The sequence below is a fragment of the Pelophylax lessonae genome (assembly GCF_965119305.1).
Source record: "Pelophylax lessonae genome assembly, chromosome: 3".
Classification (NCBI taxonomy): domain Eukaryota; kingdom Metazoa; phylum Chordata; class Amphibia; order Anura; family Ranidae; genus Pelophylax; species Pelophylax lessonae.
The window spans coordinates 33,999,414-34,019,998 of record NC_138770.1 but is presented as its reverse complement, the minus strand read 5'-3'; the positions used below and the strand labels follow the sequence as shown (position 1 = coordinate 34,019,998).

At 45.1% G+C, this 20,585-nt stretch overlaps 2 protein-coding genes across 2 annotated transcripts in view; both read right to left on the bottom strand.

Moving 5' to 3' along the window:
• Positions 1-20,585, bottom strand: part of LOC309550279 (uncharacterized protein) — a gene marked incomplete at both ends in the record, with an annotated part of 314,622 nt that overhangs the window by 183,537 nt on the left and 110,500 nt on the right. Inside the window, 1 exon segment of the mRNA XM_082250684.1 lies at positions 4,873-5,544. Coding sequence (XP_082106810.1) covers positions 4,873-5,544 — 672 coding nt within the window.
• Positions 1-20,585, bottom strand: part of LOC309549953 (oocyte zinc finger protein XlCOF8.4-like) — a gene marked incomplete at its 5' end in the record, with an annotated part of 82,605 nt that overhangs the window by 48,083 nt on the left and 13,937 nt on the right. Inside the window, 4 exons of the mRNA XM_082250433.1 lie at positions 11,212-11,309; positions 11,426-11,549; positions 11,640-11,807; positions 12,010-12,124. Of these exons, the coding sequence (XP_082106559.1) occupies positions 11,212-11,309; positions 11,426-11,549; positions 11,640-11,807; positions 12,010-12,124 (505 nt within the window). The remainder of the gene's footprint in view (positions 1-11,211; positions 11,310-11,425; positions 11,550-11,639; positions 11,808-12,009; positions 12,125-20,585) is intronic.

Sequence of the window (20,585 nt, the reverse complement as noted above, 5' to 3'; positions counted from 1 at the left end):
GTCTCCTAAAAGACGGTGTAACAGTTGTTTGATTGCTAGTTGAGAAAAACCCGTAAGGGGTTAATTACTGCTAAAGGAATACTGACACTGCAGCTTCTCACATCAGAGCACCATCCCAGCAGGTAAATAATCAAACAGACCCTTCCATACAGATGTAGTGTCCTCCTAGGTAGATGCTAGAATGAGTGGATATAGTTTTTGGTTTCTCTACCTAACAAGGACACAGCTCATGCTGTCTTGATGATTCATACTGATCCAACAGCCATGGAGTATATTGGACAGGTGGATGGAAGCTTGGCAGATGAGAGCATGGATGTCTGTACAGCCCTGGCCAATTAGAAGGGGGTGTGCCCCAAGGCATGCTGGGTACCTGCATTTATATCTGAAGAGCACATGGACTCGTAGTCCAGTCCAGTCTACCTCTAGGGAGAGAGGTCTAAGTGGGGAGGGGGATGCTGCCTCTCCCTTGCAGAGGCTGCTAGGCAGCCTCGGGTGGGCGACCTGAGAGCCTAAAACATTGAAGTTGCAACCCCATTGGTCCTTACGAGGGCTGACTGAGGGAGGATGTCTGCGGATGCTGTCTGGTATTACTGAGGAAGACTGGTGTGTGTGCTCCAAGAGCCTTGTGAGTATAGACCCCCCACAGGGGATCCTTGGGACTTGTGTTTTTGGATCCTCCTCTGGGTGCTGGAAGTCAGTTACTGGGTGCAAGCTAAAGGAGACACTGGCTAGTGTCTTGAAGAGGCAAGGTTCACTGCGTTCCTTCAGCTACAAAGGGACTTTTTCATCCCATACAGGTGCTTTATGAAACTACAGATGTTCACAAGGAACCACTGTCATACAGTGGGTACGGAAAGTATTCAGACCCCCTTAAATTTTTCACTCTTTGTTATATTGCAGCCATTTGCTAAAATCATTTAAGTTCATTCTTCTTCCTCATGAATGTACACATAGCACCCCATACTGACAGAAAAACACAGAATTAATGACATTGTTGCAGATTTATTAAAAAAGAAAAACTGAAATATCACATGGTCCTAAGTATTCAGACCCTTTGCTTTGACACTCATATATTTAACTCAGGTGCTTTCCATTTCTTCTGATTATCATTGAGATGGTTCTACGCCTTCATTTGAGTCCAGCTGTGTTTGATTATACTGATTGGACTTGATTAGGAAAGCCACACACCTGTCTATATAAGACCTTCCAGATCACAATGCATGTCAGAGCAAATGAGAATCATGAGGTCAAAGGAACTGCCTGAAGAGCTCAGAGACAGAATTGTGGCAAGGCCCAGATCTGGCCAAGGTTACAAAAAGATTTCTGCTGCACTTAAGGTTCCTAAGAGCACAGTGGCCTCCATAATCCTCAAATGGAAGACGTTTGGGACGACCAGAACCCTTCCTAGAGCTGGCCGTCCGGCCAAACTGAGCTATCGGGGGAGAAGAGCCTTGGTGAGAGAGGTAAAGAAGAACCCAAAGATCACTGTGGCTGAGCTCCAGAGATGCAGTCAGGAGATGGGAGAAAGTTGTAGAAAGTCAACCATCACTGCAGCCCTCCACCAGTCGGGGCTTTATGGCAGAGTGGCCAGACGGAAGCCTCTCCTCAGTGTAAGACACATGAAAGCCCACATGGAGTTTGCTAAAAAACACCTGAAGGACTCCAAGATGGTGAGAAATAAGATTCTCTGGTCTGATGAGACCAAAATAGAACTTTTTGGCCTTAATTCTAAGCGGTATGTGTGGAGAAAACCAGGCACTGCTCATCACCTGTCCAATACAGTCCCAACAGTGAAGCATGGTGGTGGCAGCATCATGCTGTGGGGGTGTTTTTCAGCTGCAGGGACAGGACGACTGGTTGCAATCGAGGGAAAGATGAATGCGGCCAAGTACAGGGATATCCTGGACAAAAACCTTCTCCAGAGTGCTCTGGACCTCAGACTGGGCTGAAGGTTTACCTTCCAACAAGACAATGACCCTAAGCACACAGCTAAAATAACGAAGGAGTGGCTTCACAACAACTCCGTGACTGTTCTTGAATGGCCCAGCCAGAGGCCTGACTTAAACCCAATTGAGCATCTCTGGAGAGACCTAAAAATGGCTGTCCACCAACGTTTACCATCCAACCTGACAGAACTGGAGAGGATCTGCAAGGAGGAATGGCAGAGGATCCCCAAATCCAGGTGTGAAAGACTTGTTGCATCTTTCCCAAAAAGACTCCTGGCTGTATTAGATCAAAAGGGGGCTTCTAATAATTACTGAGCAAAGGGTCTGAATACTTAGGACCATGTGATATTTCAGTTTTTCTTTTTTAATAAATCTGCAACAATGTCAACAATTCTGTGTTTTTCTGTCAGTATGGGGTGCTATGTGTACATTCATGAGGAAGAAGAATGAACTTAAATGATTTTAGCAAATGGCTGCAATATAACAAAGAGTGAAAAATTTAAGGGGGTCTGAATACTTTCCGTACCCACTGTATGTGTGGACTTTAAGGGCACAGCATGAGACAGATAACAACTACATGGATTTATCCTAAAATAACTTTATTGATTTATCTAAAACCAGATCTCAATAAAATGACGAAACTGGCCACAAACTGAGCTCAGCTCGTACACAGGAGATCAATGTCTCCTACTAATTTCACTCATGTACATTATACATATATAAGGATAAGTTGGTATATATCAAAAAGGTTTGTTTAGGTATAGATATTTCCTCTCTTCACTGGTCTACGCGTTTCGCACAAGGCTTCTTCGGGACTATGAAGATGCACAGACAGTTTTCTCTTATAAATAGACTCGATATTAGTGTTTCATAAACATAGAACATAATCTGTATTTATGTACATCATAATAAATACGAACATGACTTAAAAGCACCAGGCCTTTCTTCAAACCCCCAACAAATTAACCCGACCTGGGGTGGACACAGGGGGAAAAAAGATGATATATATATATATCGGTCCTGATGATCCTAGGTACATGATAAAATATATATGTGTAGTAGTGTGAGGAGTAATTACATTCTCTATTCTATATCTATTCATACAGAAAGGAGGAAGGATAATCACCTTATGAGGATAGCAGGTTGGTATACACCGGATGAAGTTTATACTCCCATAATATGTGGGTGTCTCTCTCTATAGGGGTCACCTAGGTATATGATCAAAGACCATCTTGTTTATGACTCATAGTTAGTGTACTCTTATCTCTAATAATGTAGGTTTCAGCCTACCTGTAGGTTAGGTATATCTCTTGGATATACTTACCACCCCTTACCTATGTAAGAAATGTCAAATGGAGGAGGAGCCTGCAGAAGTTATTTTTTAATAAAGGACTTTTCAAAAATTGTGTGTTTTTATTAATTTTTGGTGAATAGGTATGGGAAATATGTCCCCGATGCTCATTTACATGTGGGGGGGGGCAGGATCTGGGGGCCCCTTGGTAAAGCACCCACCTATATTGATGGCATGTGGCCTGGTATGGTTAAGGAGGGGGGGCCCTCACTTGTCCCTCCTACTTTCCTGACCTGCCGGGCTTGGCATGGGTTTGGTATGGATTTTAGGGGAGAACCCATGCTGTTTTTTTTTATTTACATTTTGGCCCCTGAAGTGCCTGGTATGGACTGGGGGGGAGGGGGACAACGCCGTTTTTTTTCTATTGCCGGCATTCTTTTCTTTCCATTCATCTGTCAGTGGGGAAGCCCGCTGACAGCTGATGAGTCATGGTTGGTAAGGATGCGGGCGGCCGGCTTCCCGGCCTGCTGCTTAACAACCAGCTATTTCTTCACACAGATTTGCATCGGTCGATCATTTTTTTTGACTGATCTGAATTTGAATCGTTCTGAAAAGTTGGAATTCGTTAGAAAATGAATAAACAAAACAAATTTTAACAGATTTTAACTAAATTCATTACAATTTCATTTGGAGATTTGGATACATCCGGATCTAGCAATAACCAAAAATTTGTCAGAATTTGTATTCGCACCGAAACGAATTTCACGTGTCTAACACTTAATGGCCACCCGCTAACAGCTGGGCTCCCAGCCAACGCAAATTGCCGCCGATGGCAGGGCCCACTCTCCAGGCATGGATCCTCTACATATGTATGCCATAACACCACCCCGCTGATAGCTGGGGACTCAATGACCACTCGGGACTTCCTTGAAGAATTCTGGATACCAAAGGAAGCTCCTGACATCCGCACAGCTGCCCAGTACCAGACCCGCCCACCAATACTTCCAATAGGTAGGAAAACTTCATACAAAAATGGTCCTATAAGTGAGGAGGACAAAAAAGGAACGCAGCCATTGGCTTATCCTGAACATTTATGGGGGGTGGGGATCTTATAGGGGAGGAACGAGGGTGGGGCTACCCAAACGTATGCTGCCATGGACATCTGTCAGGAAAGCACATTATGGCCACTAGATGGAACTGACCATTATAGGAAATCCCAATTCACCATGACTGGGGGAATGCGGGTCACATTTCATCAACACATTTATAACAACCAGATCTGTAAGTGTTTGTGAAATCTTCCCGCACAAAATGTACTCAGCCAATGAAAGGAAAGGACTCCATTTTTATTTTTCTCCTGCTATCAATGGCCAACACGGGACAACACTTCATCCATGTCTTTGGTGATCTCTGATCTCCTTATGAAGTGTTTCTTACATGATGAAGATCAGCAATGGAGTATATCTGAGGTGTATATCAGGGTGTGCGTCTTCCCCACATGTCCACCAACATTCATATAGAAGACATTTCCCGCACTCAAGGCACTTATACACCTCCAGGGTTGTGTGGGACCCCTGATGTACAGGAAGACAGGACATCAGTGAGGAACATTTCCCTCACTCAGACCAGGAATACAGCTTCTCACCCGTGTGAGATCTCTGATGTCTGTAAAGAGCGGACTTGCGTGCAAAACATTTCCCGCACTCAGGACAGGAATACGGCTTCTCACCAGTGTGCGATCTCTGATGTCTGTAAAGATGGTACTTCCGTGCAAAATATTTTCCGCACTCAGAACAGGAATACGGCTTCTCATCAGTGTGCGATCTCTGATGTGTGGAAAGATATGACTTATGTGAAAAACATTTCCCGCACTCAGGACAGGAATACGGCTTCTCACCAGTGTGCACTCTCTGATGCATTGAAAGATGGGCCTTCTGTGAAAAACATTTCCCGCACTCAGGACAGGAATACGACTTCTCACCAGTGTGTGATCTCTGATGTCTGTAAAGAGTGGACTTCTGTGAAAAACATTTCCCACACTCAGGACAGGAATACGGCTTCTCAACCGTGTGCGATCTCTGATGTGTGGAAAGATTGGACTTCTCTGAAAAACATTTCCCACACTCAGGACAAGAATACGGCTTCTCACCAGTGTGCAATCTCTGATGTGTGGAAAGACATGACTTCTGTGAAAAACATTTCTCACACTCAGGACAGGAATACGGCTTCTCACCAGTGTGAGACCTTTTATGCACATTAAGATTGGATTTTAAATGGAAACACTTCCCGCACCCAGTACAGGAGAACCTCTTATCCGTTGTAAGGACAGCACTGTCCCTCACAGTCTGAGGTTCCTCAGGATAAGAGGAATACGATGGTCCGGCACCGTCCCTCACAGTCTGAGGTTCCTCAGGATAAGAGGAATACGTTGGTCCATCTACACTGTGTGGTGCCGGATGGACATTTGAGGTAGCTGGGTTTTCTCCTGGACTATACTGTATGATGTCCTCATCTTCTACTTTACAGTCTGGAGACAAAGTGAGACAATCCTCTGAGGTTTTCCTCATCTCCCGTCCATGTACTAAAATAGAAATAAAAAAGATTATTACTAGACATCAGCAGATTGGTTCCCCTAAACTAGGACTCCGCCCACATCAGGCAGCTTTGTCTCTGAGAATCTTACAATTCCCCCCTCAAGGTAACTAGTAAATGTGTCCTCTGATCTCCTACCAGTTCATTTCTTTATTCATGGACCTTAGTCAGAGAGTGAGGAAACAACGAGAACTGTCTTTTATAGGAGTGACAGTGATGAGGGGATTATAGGACGAGTGTCCCCCTCCCCCTCTATCACTCATTGCCATCTTCCCAACACAAGAAGTCCCGCACTTCCTTATTTAGTCCATGATTTAGTCATGAATAACAGCGGAGCTGAGCCCCACCAGAGGTCAGAGAGTGATGATGGGGGGAGAACAACCAAGATGACGACTGGACTGATCCTGAAGACCACCATCATTGAGTTACTGACTCCTCCCTCATTATCACTTTCTGTTTTAAGGTTCCAAAGTTGGAGGATGTTATCACATTATTATCACCATGTAAAAGTCTGTCCTCCAATCAAATCATCAGATATAAAATGTCCAGCTGGTAGGAAATGGGAGTAACAAAAGAGAATCCATATTATGTGTATATATAGCAGTGGGTAGAGGGGAGAGAGCAGAAGTCAGGAGTATGTAATGTACAACAGAGTATTGTAACGCTCCTGCGTTTCTTATATGGTGTGGATTTTCAGCTGCAGAAATAGTTCCACGTCAGTAGTCATGTAAGAGATATGCTGAGATACCATTCCCAACCTCAATGACTCATCATGTGTGGAAGGTCTTATTTCAGCCAGTAAATACACACAATTAGCAAGCTAGAGTGACTTTATATATGTGGTAACACAATGATGAAGGTTTGAGGGATAGGTTGAGTGGAGGTGGTAGGTGATAGACACTTGAAGGTGAGACAGTAGCAGATGGATGCAGGAAGGTTTAGCAATGTTGTATGATAGCAGATGATAGAATAGCAGGTGGACATACAAAAGAGATCAACCCAGTGCAGAAAAGTAGCAGTAGTCTCAAGAGCTAGCAATCTAGTTTATGCAGATGTGATAAACAGTCTCTACTATGCAGAGCTAGATAGTGTAAGCTTAGTATAAGTTTATAGAGTATTCCCCTGCGGGGTACTTAGCACTATTAGCGATACAGCCGAAGGGTGGTTCAGGAGAGGCGGATGATCCAGTAGCGGGATACAGGGATCAGCGCAGCGAGGTTCCGTCAGCGAAGTAAGCTTGCAAGCATGGAAGCTTCAAGCAAGGTTAGCATCCAGATAAGGGTGTTTGAACGAACACATGTGAGTGAGAGCCGACGCCTTAAATAGCCATCTAGTCCGGCGCTGAGTGATGACAGCTCCAGTCTTAAAGGTGTATGCGCACCTTTCCAAAAGTAAATGGTAGGGCGCATACACTTGTGGAAAGTGTAATTTAGGGTACCAAAGGTACCGGAACATTACAAGTATATAGTGCAGGCGTCAGGAATATGTAATTTACAGCATAGAGTATATAGTGCAGAGGTCAGGAGTATGAAATGTACAACAGAGTATATAGTGCAGGGGGTGAGGAGTTCATAATGTACAACATAGAGTATATAGTACAGGGACGGGAGTATGTAATGTACAACATAGAGTATATAGTGCAGGGGTCAAATGTATGTAATGTACAGCATAGAGTATATAGTGCAGTATATATTACAGGGGTCAGGAGTATGTAACGTACAACATAGAGTATACTGAACAGGAGTATGTAATATACAACATAGAGTATACAGTGCAGGGGTCAGGAGCACGTAATGTACAACATAGAGTATATAGTGCAGGGGTCAGCAGTATGTAATGTACAACATAGAGTATATAGTGCAGGGGCCAGGAGTATGTAATGTACAACATAGAGTATATAGTGCAGGGGTCAAATGTATGTAATGTACAGCATAGAGTATATAGTGCAGAGGTCAGGACTATGTAATGTACAGCATAGAGTACATAGTGCAGAGGTCAAGAGTATGTAATGTACAACATAGAGTATATAGTGCAGGGGTGAGGAGTTCATAATGTACAACAGAGTATATAGTGCAGGGGTCGGAAGTATATAATGTACAACACAGTATATAGTTACATAGTAGGTGAGGTTGAATAAAGACAATAGTCCATCCAGTTCAACCTGTGTAGGTGTGTGTGGCTGTAATCATCTCACATACCCCTGAATGTTCTGATCCTTGAGATGTAAGTCTAAGAGTCTTTTGAAAGCCACCATACTACCCGCAGAAACCACCTCTAATCGCATTGTATGCCCTCGAGTCCTCATGCAATCCCTTCGAATGAACAGCTTTTTTTCTAAGCTGGGATCCCCATTAAGATATTTATAAATTGCTATCATGTCCCCCCTCAGACGTCTCTTCTCCAGGGAGAATAAATCGAGCGATTGTAGACGCTCTTCATAGTCAAGGTCCTCCAATCCCCTAATTAGTTTAGTTGCCCTTCTCTGGACTCTCTCCAGCTCCAACACATCCCTCCTGAGGACTGGCGACCAGAACTGGACAGAATACTCCAGATGCGGTCGGACCAGAGTATATATTGCAGGGGTCAGGGGTATGTAACGTACAACATAGAGTATAATGAACAGGAGTATGTAATATACAACATAGATTGTATAGTGCAGGGTTCAGGAGTATGTAATGTACAACATAGAGTATGTAGAGCAAGGGTCAGGAGTCATCTAGTGCAGAGGTCAGGAGTACGTAATGTACAACATAAAGTATATAGTGCAGGGGTCAGGAGTACATGATGATTGATATATGCCACAGCCGTAGATTGTCCGATTGTATCTGCACAGGGTGTCCCTGCAGACGATCCGTCCATTGAGACAAAGTCTGCTTGCCCCAATTTCCAAGATGTCGATCGGCAACCTGGACTCCTGGAACCAAAAGTGCCCGATTTGGACTTACCATTCCAGGGTCTCTTGGAGCCTCCCACAAAGTTACGGGTGGATCTTGAGCTTTTTTATGCGCGGCTGCGGAAGAGGAGGACTCATCCTCACTATTAGAGCACTCAGCCTGCGTGGACGCAGACCCAGTGGGCTGACTCTAGCCCGCAGCGGCCAAATCTACCTCAGAGTCTGAGGAAGTAGAGGATATAGGTGAAGGCGGGGGGGGGGGGGCGCTTTTTGCCAGGCCTCCTTTGCAGGGCCATATCTACTTTAACTACTAGCGACTGCAGGGCTGCCATCATAGCCACCAGGGCAGACTGGGACCCAGAGGGTCCCGGAGCTTCCAGGAATGGATCGGGTGGTGAAACGCGCTCCATTGGTTCCATGACCATAGAAGGGTTAAACGGAACCGCGCTGCTCAACAAAAAAAAAAAAAAACGGGAGGCCCCTCCCCCCTGTGCAAAGCTGTGGCACCACAAGAATCAGCGCACCCGCAGTGCCATATAGAGCAGAGGAAGAATGGAATACCCCCAGAGACTCATCACCTGAACTGGAGAGCGCCAAAACGGTCTGCCACACTGCTAGGAAGAGGAAACGCTGACCTGACACTAGAAGCCCCCGCAGCCTCAGCACTGCATCAAACTACAGGAAAGTGGCCACCATTGAAACCAAGGAGGAAACCAAAAACATGGCCGATGGACTACAAAAACATAGCTGCCGAAGCCGGGAATACAGAATCCACGGCAAAATGAAGGCACCCTGCAGTGCTGCACGGGACCCTGGACCCCAGGGAAGCACAGAGACCTCAGGAGGGAACCCCCCAGGGACCCCCTCCGCAGCACTCCAGGTAAGGACACCCGGTGGTGGCGAAACCCACTACTTCTCCGGCCCAGCCCCTTTTAGGCACCCTTAGTAAAAAAAAAAAACACCCATGCCACCCCGAGTTGTCACGGGAGGGGATAGAGGGTAGATGAGGACACTTACACAGGGGAACCCCACTAAGGAGAAGGGGGAAAGTATGGGGGGGGAGGACACAGGTGGGGCCTACCATCCCTGGGGAGGGCCCACGACGAACCAAACAATTCCACCGTCACCAGGCGGGCGCTACTCCAAGCAGTGCCCCACATTATCTTGGAATGAGGGTGCTGCGGCCTGAGATACACTGCAATTCTGATCGGGACTGTTGTCACGACCAGGGCTATATGACCTCGCAAAGTGTTTCACTCGCCGGTCAGCCCCCGTCCAGTGGGGCGATGTCGTGGCCAACCTAGCGCGGAGCTAATAGTTGGGTCGCGCTTGCAGTCCAGATTGGGAAAACTATAAAGATCTAGGATATCCAGTGCGTTGCCCAGTCCAGCTGTTGATTGTAGTTTTATAGGAACAAAAATAAAAAGTAAAAAAATCTATTTAAATAGGAAAAAATGCCAGGACCGCAGATCCCAGCAGAGAGCCAGGTCCTTACTCCTGACTAGGCAGAAAAAACTGGAGTCCTACAGCAGGAAGTGATGGTATACGCTCTGGGACTGCCCCCAGCGTAACCAAAAAGGTTTCCACCTAGTCCTACTCCTAGAAAGAGAGCATAAAACCCAATGGTTTAGAAGACATGGAGCTGTGTCCGTCAGTGAACGGAAGAGAAGTCAACATTTTACTGCCAGCTGAACCCCAGAATCTCCATAAATCCAGTCTAGAGACATAAATTGTATCTGCAGCACAGAGAAGGAAGATTATCCGAGAGAAATACAGGAATACAGGACGGGGGAACACAGCTCAGGAAAGTGACCAGGGTATTACAGGCTGATATCACCCAGTCCCCGCCTACTCTGGACCAATCAGTGAGCAGTATGGGTGGAGGAATGTATTTAGTGTTAATGACCCACCTGTGCTGATCTCTGTAGGAGTGTCCTCCTCTATAAATGTCCCCGTTATTCCATCCTCCTCCATAGACTGCTGATCATCCCTCACATACATCTCTTCTTCTTCTGCTTTAACCTCAAATTCTATATCAATTGGATCTCCAGTCTAAAAGAAAATTAGAGAACATCATCTTGAAGATATAAGCTTTAATATTGTGATATAATATAAAAATAAAAAACACATCCTCTCCAGAAGTCCATGCTCTAGATGCTCCAATCCACCAACCTTGTAACATTGAGGGATGGTGTGACCTTCCTGTGTGGAATCCCGGGAATATAGAGGATGGGGACATCTCTCTGGTGGGTTTCTGTAGCTGGATGACTCCACCATGGTGTCCTGGTACAGATCTTTGTGTTCCTTTAGAAACTCGGACTCCTCCATCACCCCATCCTCATCATCCTTCTCTTTTATCTCTTCTTTAACCTCAACTTTAGAATCTCTCAGGTTTCCACTCTGAATATATAATAAAAATGACATCAATGGTAACAATGCACATAATGTACAGATCCGAATGATACTATCAGTGATTGTTCCTCATCTACCTAATGATGGGGAGGGATGGTGTGACCTTCCTGTGTGGAATCCCGGGAATACAGAGGACGGGAACATCTCTCTGGTGGATTCCCATTACTGGATCCATCTGTAGGAAACACACACACTGACTGAATACATTGTTTCTATGTGTTTATCAGATGATGGGGGATCTAGGTGGAGCCTCCGTGCTGCTCTCTCCTTTACAATAAAGTCTCCTCTTACCCGGTGATGTGAGGGGCGGCTGATTCTCCATCATGACGTCCTTGTAGAGATCCTTGTGTCCTTCTAAATACTCCCACTCCTCCATGGAGAAATAGACAGTGACATCCTGACACCTTATAGGAACCTGACAGACACACACAATGATACAGTCACCATCCAGACACATCCCTTGTCTGTTACTGGGTAATGTCCCAGAATTCCCAGCACCGCTCACCTCTCCTGTCAGCAGATGGACCATCATGGTGGTCAGTTCCAGGATCTTCTGCTCTCTGTTCCTCTCAGGTATCGGAGAACGAGGGGGAGGCACCATGGTGGGGCTCTGGGTCCTGCTCCATCCTCCTGAGATTGGCTCTCCAGTATACTCCTTCACTACAACATAATCCTACAGATCAGGAGAAAGATAAAGAGATATCAATCATCTGACATCATCTACATGTCTAGAATAAGAACATGGTCTATTGACCAGACTAGATAAGAGTGATGTCATGTGACCTCCCAGAATCCTCCTCACCTCTCTGGTCAGGTCTGTGTTTTATTAATAGAGATAAGAGTGATGTCATGTGACCTCCCAGAATTCTCCTCACCTCTCCGATCAGCAGGTAGATGATCTCCAGGGTGAGGCTTAATAACCTCTCAGTCATGTGACTCTGATCCTCCTCCATCCTCATTTGTGTGGTCATGTGATCTATGCGGGTTTTTCTGTAGATGGATAAGGAAGAAATTATCTGGATTGCATTGGTTGGACAATATTAGGATGGGGATATAAGGGGTTATAGGCGGGTTGCCCCTGGTGGGAATTGGAACATGTAGATCGGGTTACTTAGGGGGATCTTTTTATAAAGAGTGGTCACAGGTTCTCTGAGACCATCAAGACCAATGCAGAGCACAAAGCCCGTGACTGGACAGGAGGAGGGACAGTCCACTGCCAGAGTGTAGGGGAGTAGAGGAGAGTGCCGGTATTGAGGGATCAGAGGATCAGAGAAGTAAAAGTGCTTTTACTGGTTCCCTACACCAAAATGACCATGTAACCCTTGAAGTGGGGCTGCCCCCATTATACAAAGGTTAAATGCTCATTTGGGTTTTGGTCAGTTTTTGTTTACCCAGAGATGGGCTTTAAACAAAATAACATTTTCACACACGATAAAATCTGTATTTTAAACTTGTAAAAACAAAGCCCCCCCCCCCTCACACACACACACACACAATTATGTCAACCCTTAAAACTGTGTGTCCCCATGAAATGGTAACTAAATTCACTACCCAACATGGTGCAAAGACAACGCTATAAAAGCTCCTACAGGTCATTCGTTTAGAGAAACCCGGTAATAATGGCCCCAGAATCAGACTCCTTTACAGTGTCTTGACTACCTGTGGCAACCTGTTGGTAGGGGTCATCTTCCTCCCTGGATGTCTGAACAAAGCAGGAAATTTATACTGGGTTTTGCCTGTCAAGCACCAAAGGCCCAGTCTACGGTGTGCCTAATACATGCAGATCTGGAGAGGTTTAATAGAAAGTGTCCATTAGTCAGCTTCCCATACACCAGCTTTATGAGGCCTGCAGAAGGGCTGACAATCCAGGAACAGTGTCAGTAAGGAAGACGCTGCCCCCCTCCAGCTATAACCTGCATAGAGCAGCCACAGCATAGAGGGATTAGGCTGCAGCGGCACAAGGACATGTCTGTAAGAAATAAATCCATGATAAACAGACACGGTGCAAAGGAGAACTCCATATTGTTTGGGAAAAAGAAATATATTACCTATATAAATGCTACTCTAGCTATGTAGTAATTTAGAAAAAAAAAATTGCAATTCAAACTATGACTGCTAAAGTCTCCTAAGCTGTCAAAAAAGACAGTGTAACAGTTGTTTGATTGCTGGGTGAGAAAAACCTGTAAGGGGTTCATTACTGCTAAAGGAATACTGACACTGCAGCTTCTCACATCAGAGCACCATCCCAGCAGGTGAATAATCAAACAGACCCTGCCATACAGATGTAGTGTCCTCCTAGGTAGGTGCTAGAATGAGGGGATATAGTTTTTGGTTTCTCTGCCTAACAGGGACATAGCTCATGCTGTCTCGATGTTTCACACTGATCCAATAGCCATGGAGTATATTGGACGGTGGGTGGAAACCTGGCAGATGAGAGCATGGATGTCTGTACCAATGATGTTGAAGTATTTTCTAATTTGTGTATGTTGTCTAGTATAAGATATTATTAAACGGACTATTTCTGTTTTTGGTTGTTTCAGGCCTCGGAACATAACTTCCCCTCTTTTGTGCTTATAAGCCCTATTATAAGCTTTTTCGCAGTGTAGTCCGTGAATAGTCTCTAATAAGTAATCTCTTTCGAAGGGAGTCCACCTCCCGTTTAAAATCTTCGTCGCTTGAACAGATTTGATGCAATCTAAGATACTGGGAGTAGGGTATACTATGTACCGGGGGCTTGGATGAAAGCTATTGGCATGTAAAACCGTGTTGCCAGCTGTCGGTTTTCTATAAAGTGTAGTTTCTATCCCGCCTTCTTCTTGTATAAGAATTTGTAAGTCTAAGATCACACTACTACACATATACAGTATCTCACAAAAGTAAGTACACCCCTCACATTTTTGTAAATATTTTATCCTATCTTTTCATGTGACAACACTGAAGAAATGACACTTTGCTGCAATGTAAAGTAGTGAGTGTACAGCTTGTATAACAGTGTAAATTTACTGTCCCCTCAAAATAACTCAACACACAGCCATTAATGTCTAAACCGCTGGCAACAAAAGTGAGTACGCCCCTAAATTAAAGTGTACGAATTGGGCCCAAAGTGTAAATATTTTGTGTGGCCACCATTATTTTCCAGCACTGCCTTAACCCTCTTGGGCATGGAGTTCACCAGAGCTTCACAGGTTACCACTGGAGTCCTCTTCCTCTCCTCCATGATGACATCACAGAACTGGTGGATGTTAGAGACCTTGCGCTCCTCCACCTTCCTTGAGGATGCCCCACAGATGCTCAATAGGGTTTAAGTCTGGAGACATGCTTGGCCAGTCCATCACCTTTACCCTCAGCTTCTCTAGCAAGGCAGTGGTTGTCTTGGAGGTGTGCTTGGGGTCATTATAATGTTGGAATACTGTCCTGTGGCCCAGTCTCTGAAGGGAGGGGATCATGCTCTGCTTCAGTATGTCACAGTACATGTTGGCATTCATGGTTCCCTCAATGAACTGTAGCTTCCCAGTGCTGGCAGCACTCATGCAGCCCCAGACCATGACACTCCCACCACCATGCTTTACTGTAGGAAAGACACACTTGTCTTTGTACTCCTCACCTGGTTGCCGCCACACACACTTGACACCATCTGAACCAAATAAGTTCATCAGACCACAGCACATGGTTCCAGTAATTCATGTCCTTAGTCTGCTTGTCTTCAGTAAACTGTTTGTAGACTTTCTTGTGCATCATCTTTAGAAGAGGCTTCCTTCTGGGACAACAGCCATACAGACCAATTTGATGCAGTGTGCAGCGTATGGTCTGAGCACTGACAGGCAGACCCCCCACCCCTTCAACCTCTGCAGCAATGCTAACAGCACTCATATGTCTATTTCCCAAAGACAACCTCTGGATATGATGCTGAGCATATGCAATAAACTTCTTTGGCTGATCATGGCGAGGCCTGTTCTTAGTGGAACCTGTCCTGCTAAACCGCTGTTTGATCTTGGCCACTGGGCTGCATCTCAGTTTCAGGGTCTTGGCAATCTTCTTATAGCCTAGGCCATCCTTATGTAGAGCAACAATTGTTTTTTTCAGATCCTGAGAGAGTTCTTTGCCATGTTGAACTTCCAGTATGAGAGAGTGAGAGCGATAACACCAAATTTACCACACCTGAGACCTTGTAACACTAACGAGTCACATGACACTAGGGAGGGAAAATGGCTAATTGGGCCCAATTTGGACATTGTCACTTAGGGGTGTACTCCCTTTTGTTGCCAGCGGTTTAGATATTAATGGCTGTGTGTTGAGTGATTTTGAGGGGGACAGCAAATTTACACTTATACAAGCTGTACACTCACTACTTTACATTGTAGCAAAGTGTAATTTCTTCAGTGTTGTCACATGAAAAGATAGAATAAAATATTTGCAAAAATTAGAGGGTGTACTTACTTTTGTGAGAGACTGTATATTTTATACCTAGGATCATCAGGACAGATACCTATATATACACAACAGATTTTGGTCTGATTTTCCCCCCTGTGTCTGCCCCAGGTCAGGTTAATTTGTCGGGGGTTCGAAGGAAGGCCGTGTGTTAGTAAGTCATGTTTGTATTTATTATGATGTACATAAATACAGATTATGTTCTATGCTTATGAAACACTAATATCGAGTCTGTTAATTTTAAGAGAAAACTGTCTGTACACCTTCATAGTCCTGAAGAAGCCTTGTGTGAAACGTGTTGACCAATGAACAGATGAAGATAGAGGAATATGATCCGAAGCAAACACAGTGACGTGCCTCCATCCCTATTGGTTAATGCAAACAGAAAACAGAGGTCGTGGGACTTTAAATGAGGCAGGTCACCAACTAAGGTATACAAAAATAGAATCTGAACGTAGTCATTTATTATACATACAGTAATTGATACAAATGTTGGCATCAGTAACAAATATGATGCAGACATGTATACAAAAAAAGCTGACACAAAAAAATCCATATAGTAAGGAGATTGTTATAATAGTAATAAGATATATTCAGTAAAAAAGTACATGGCCGTCACTAAATGTTACATCTAAGTGAAGAGAGGAAATATCTATACCTACACGAACCTTATGATATATACCAACTTATCCTTATATATGTATGATGTACATGAGTGAAATTAGTAGGAGACATTGATCTCCTGTGTACGAGCTGAGCTCAGTTTGGGGCCAGTTTCCTCATTTTATTGAGATCTGGTTTTAGATAAATCAATAAATGTTATTTTAGGATAAATCCATGAATTTGTTATCTGTCTCATGCTGTGCCCTTAAAGTCCACACATATGACAGTGGTTCCTTGTGAACATCTGTAGGTTCCCATTTCTCTGAACAGATAGGATGTTGGGACTCTCAAGATAGTTCTGATTTTTCTTCTCCTATCCAAGTTCTCCAAATAAAACATAAAAACACATCCCCTAGACTGGTCATTGGAGACAACGAGCGGAAGAGTGTGTGCACCTGGCTGTGTGAAAATACCCTGTATCTGGCTGTGGAGGCCCAGGCAAACCAATATCCAAGCAGCTCCTGCGGGGGTACCGCTACGCAGAAAGCAAACCTTGCTTCAACAAACAGTTCTCTCCTCAGGACAGAAAAGAAGACAAAGGTAGGCGACTGCACCAAACTTTGATAAGATGCTGCAATGCACATCGATCACCCAGAGAGCAGAGTCCTCTCCATATGTTTTCCTTTTGGTTACTCCCTAGCAGCCCGCATGGCGTCTGCTCCCTTCTGCTGACCTCAAGCCAAACATACTCACGTGTCCCGGACATCTTCCACAGGGCAATCGATGCATCTGTAGGGCGACCCGGATCCCAGAGGCAGGAACACAACTGCTATATCTGGGTTGGGCACGCTTAGGAGACATGTGCAGAATGGAAACATTTGTTTCGTTTCGGATAGATTCGTTGTTACTAATTTTGTTTTGTTATGGAATTCCTTTAGTTTGGTTTTGGAATTAGGTTACTTTTGTTTAGTTTTCATTAAATTTCTTTTAGTTTTCAGTAAAATTTGTTTAGTTTATTAATTTTCTAACGAATTTAAACTTTTCAGAACAATCGGAATTCCGATCGGTCAAAAAACGATCGACCGATTTGAATTCTGTGTGAAGAAGTAGCTGGTTGTTAAATGGGGGGCTGGCAATGAGTAAGCGACATCCCTAAGTCGTGAAACGCGTCTGCCTTTATGTCCTGCATCCACAGTGTGTTGTTCCAGTTTGCCTATTTGTTTGATGTGGAATAAATGTTACTCCAATTTTTGATTTATATCGGAGTGCGGTCATCTCTTCTTTTTAGCTTCACGTGATTCCGGATTCCAGCACCTGACATCCAGCCCACCTGGAGCGGTCTTTCCCCAATTGGATTTGGGCTGGGAAGCCAGCCACCCGCATCCTTAACAACCGATGACTCATCAGCTGTCAGCGGGCTTCCCCACTGACAGATGAATGGAAAGAAAACAATGCCGGCATTGCCAGGCCCTAGAAAAATGTTAAAAAAAACTATGTGGGGTTCCCCTCCCCCCCAGTCTATACCAGGCCTACACCAAAATGTAAAAAAAAAAAAAAAAAAGGACGTGGGGGTCCTCCAAAATCCATACCAGACCTTTACCTGACCATGCAGTTCGGCAGGTCAGGAAAGGGGGGATGAGGGAGTGCCCCCCCTCCTAACCCATACCAGACCACATGGCCTCAACATGGGGGGGGATGCTTTGGAGAAGCTCTCCCCTGCCACCCTCAAAGCACCTTTTCCCCATGTTGATGTGGTTGTGGGGGTCTTCAGGCAGGGGGCTTGTCGTAATCTGAAAGCCCCTTTTAGCAAGGGGGCCTCCAGACCCCGCCCCCCCATGTGAATGAGTATTGGGACCATAGTACCTGTACCTATTCACCAAAAAAGTGGCAAAAAGTAATAAAAACACACACACAATTTTTGACAAATCCTTTATTAAAAAATAAAATCCAGCCTCCCCCGATGTAGATCCGTCATCAATCACAACGCCCGCGACACCCGAAAAAATAAATTTAAAAAGATGCTCTCGCCGTCATGGAGGCCCTCTGCCTACTGCAGGTTCCCCGTTTCACATCTTTTATATAGGTAAGGGGCGGGGTCACCTGTCTACATCACCTGGTGGCAACTCCCCTTCTGACGTCAGGACCCAGAATGCACCAGTCCATGACATCAGAAGGGGGCAGTACTACCAGGTAATGTAGACAGGTGACCCCGCCTCTTACCTATGTAAGAAATGTCAATTGGAGGAGGAGCCTGCAGTAGTTATTTTTTTAATAAAGGATTTTTCAAAAATTGTGTGTGTGTGTTTTTATTACTTTGACACCTTTTTGGTGAATAGGTACAGGTACTATGGTCCCGATACTCATTCACATGGGGGGGGCGGGATCTGGGGGCCCCCTTGGTAAAAGGGGCTTTCATTTTACAAGCCCCCTGCCTGCAGACCCCCACAAGGCCATGGTTGTGGGGAAGAGGCCCTTGTCCCCATCAACATGGGGACAAGGTGCTTTGGGGTGGGGGGGACAGAGCTTCCCCAAAGCACCCACCCCCCATGTTGAGGACATATGGCCAGGTATGGTTAAGGAGGGGGGGCCCTCACTCGTCCCTCCCACTCTCCTGACCTGCCGGGCTGCATGCCGGGATAAAGGGTCTGGTATGGATTTTAGGGGAGAACCCACGCTGGGTTTTTTTTTTCTTTCCTTTTGGCCCCGAAGGGCCTGGTATGGACTGGGGGGGGGGGCACGCCCTTTTTCTAATGCTGGCACTCTTTTCTTTCCATTCATCTGTCAGTGGGGAAGCCCGCTGACAGCTGATGAGTCATGGTTGGTAAGGATGCGGGCAGCCGGCTTCCCGGCTTGCTGCTTAACAACCAGCTTTTTCTTCACACAGAATTTGCATCAGTCGATCGTTTTTTTTTTTACTGATCCGAATTTGAATCGTTCTAAAAAGTTGGAATTCGTTAGAAAATGAATAAACAAAACACATTTTAACAGGTTTCAACAAAATTCATTACAATTTCATTTGGAGATTTGGATACATCCGAATCTAGGAATAACCAAAAATTTGTCGGAATTTGTTTTTGCACCGAAACGAATTTTAACGTGTCTAACACTTAATGGCCACCCACTAACAGCTGGGCTCCAAGTCAATGCAAATGGCCGCCGATGACAGGGCCCACTCTCCAGGCATGGATACTCTACATATGTGTGCCATAACACCACCCCGCTGATAGCTGGGGACTCAATGACCACTCGGGATATCCTGGAAGACTTCTGGATACCAAAGGAAGCTCCTGACATCCGCACAGCTGCCCAGCACCAGACCCGCCCACCAATACTTCCAGTAGGTAGGAAAACTTCATACAAAAATGGTCCTATAAGTGAGGAGGACAAAAAAGGAACACAGCCATTGGCTTATCCTGAACATTTATGGCGATGGGGTCTTATGGGGGAGGAACAAGGGCAGGGCTACTCAAACGTATGCTGCCATGGACATGTCAGGAAAGCATATTATGGCCACTAGATGGAACTGACCATTATAGGAATTCCCAATTCGCCATGACTGGGGGAATGCGGGTCACATTTCATCAACACATTTATAATAACCAGACCTGTAAGGGTTTGTGAAATCTTCCCGCACAAAATGTATTCAGCCAATGAAAGGCAAGGACTCCATTTTTATTTTTCTCCTGCTATCAATGGCCGACACGGGACAACACTTCATCCATGTCTTTGGTGATCTCTGATCTCCTTATGAATTGTTTCTTACATGATGAAGATCAGCCATGGAGTATATCTGAGGTGTATATCAGGGTGTGCTTCTTCCCCACATGTCCACCAACATTCATATAGAAGACATTTCCCACACTCAAGGCACCAATACACCTCCAGGGTTGTGTGGGACCCCTGATGTACAGGACTTCAGTGAGGAACAATTCCCTCACTCAGGACAGGAAAGTGGCTTCTCCCTCATGTGAGATCTCTGATGTGTGGAAAGATGGGTCTTCTGTGCAAAACATTTCCCGCACTCAGGACAGGAATACGGCTTCTCACCAGTGTGAGATCTCTGATGTCTGGAAAGATGGGTCTTCTGTGCAAAACATTTCCCGCACTCAGGACAGGAATACGGCTTCTCACCTGTGTGAGATCTCTGATGTGTGGAAAGATCGGACTTCTGTGCAAAACATTTCCCGCACTCAAGACAGGAATACGGCTTTTCACCGGTGTGAAATTTATGATGTGTGGAAAGAGCGGACTTGCATGAAAAACATTTCCCACACTCAGGACAGGAATATGGCTTCTCACCTGTGTGAGATCTTTTATGCACATTAAGATTGCCTTTCAAATGGAAACTCTTCCTGCACTCAGAACAGGAGAACCTCTTATCTGTTGTAAGGACGGCACCGTCCCTCACAGTCTGAGGTTC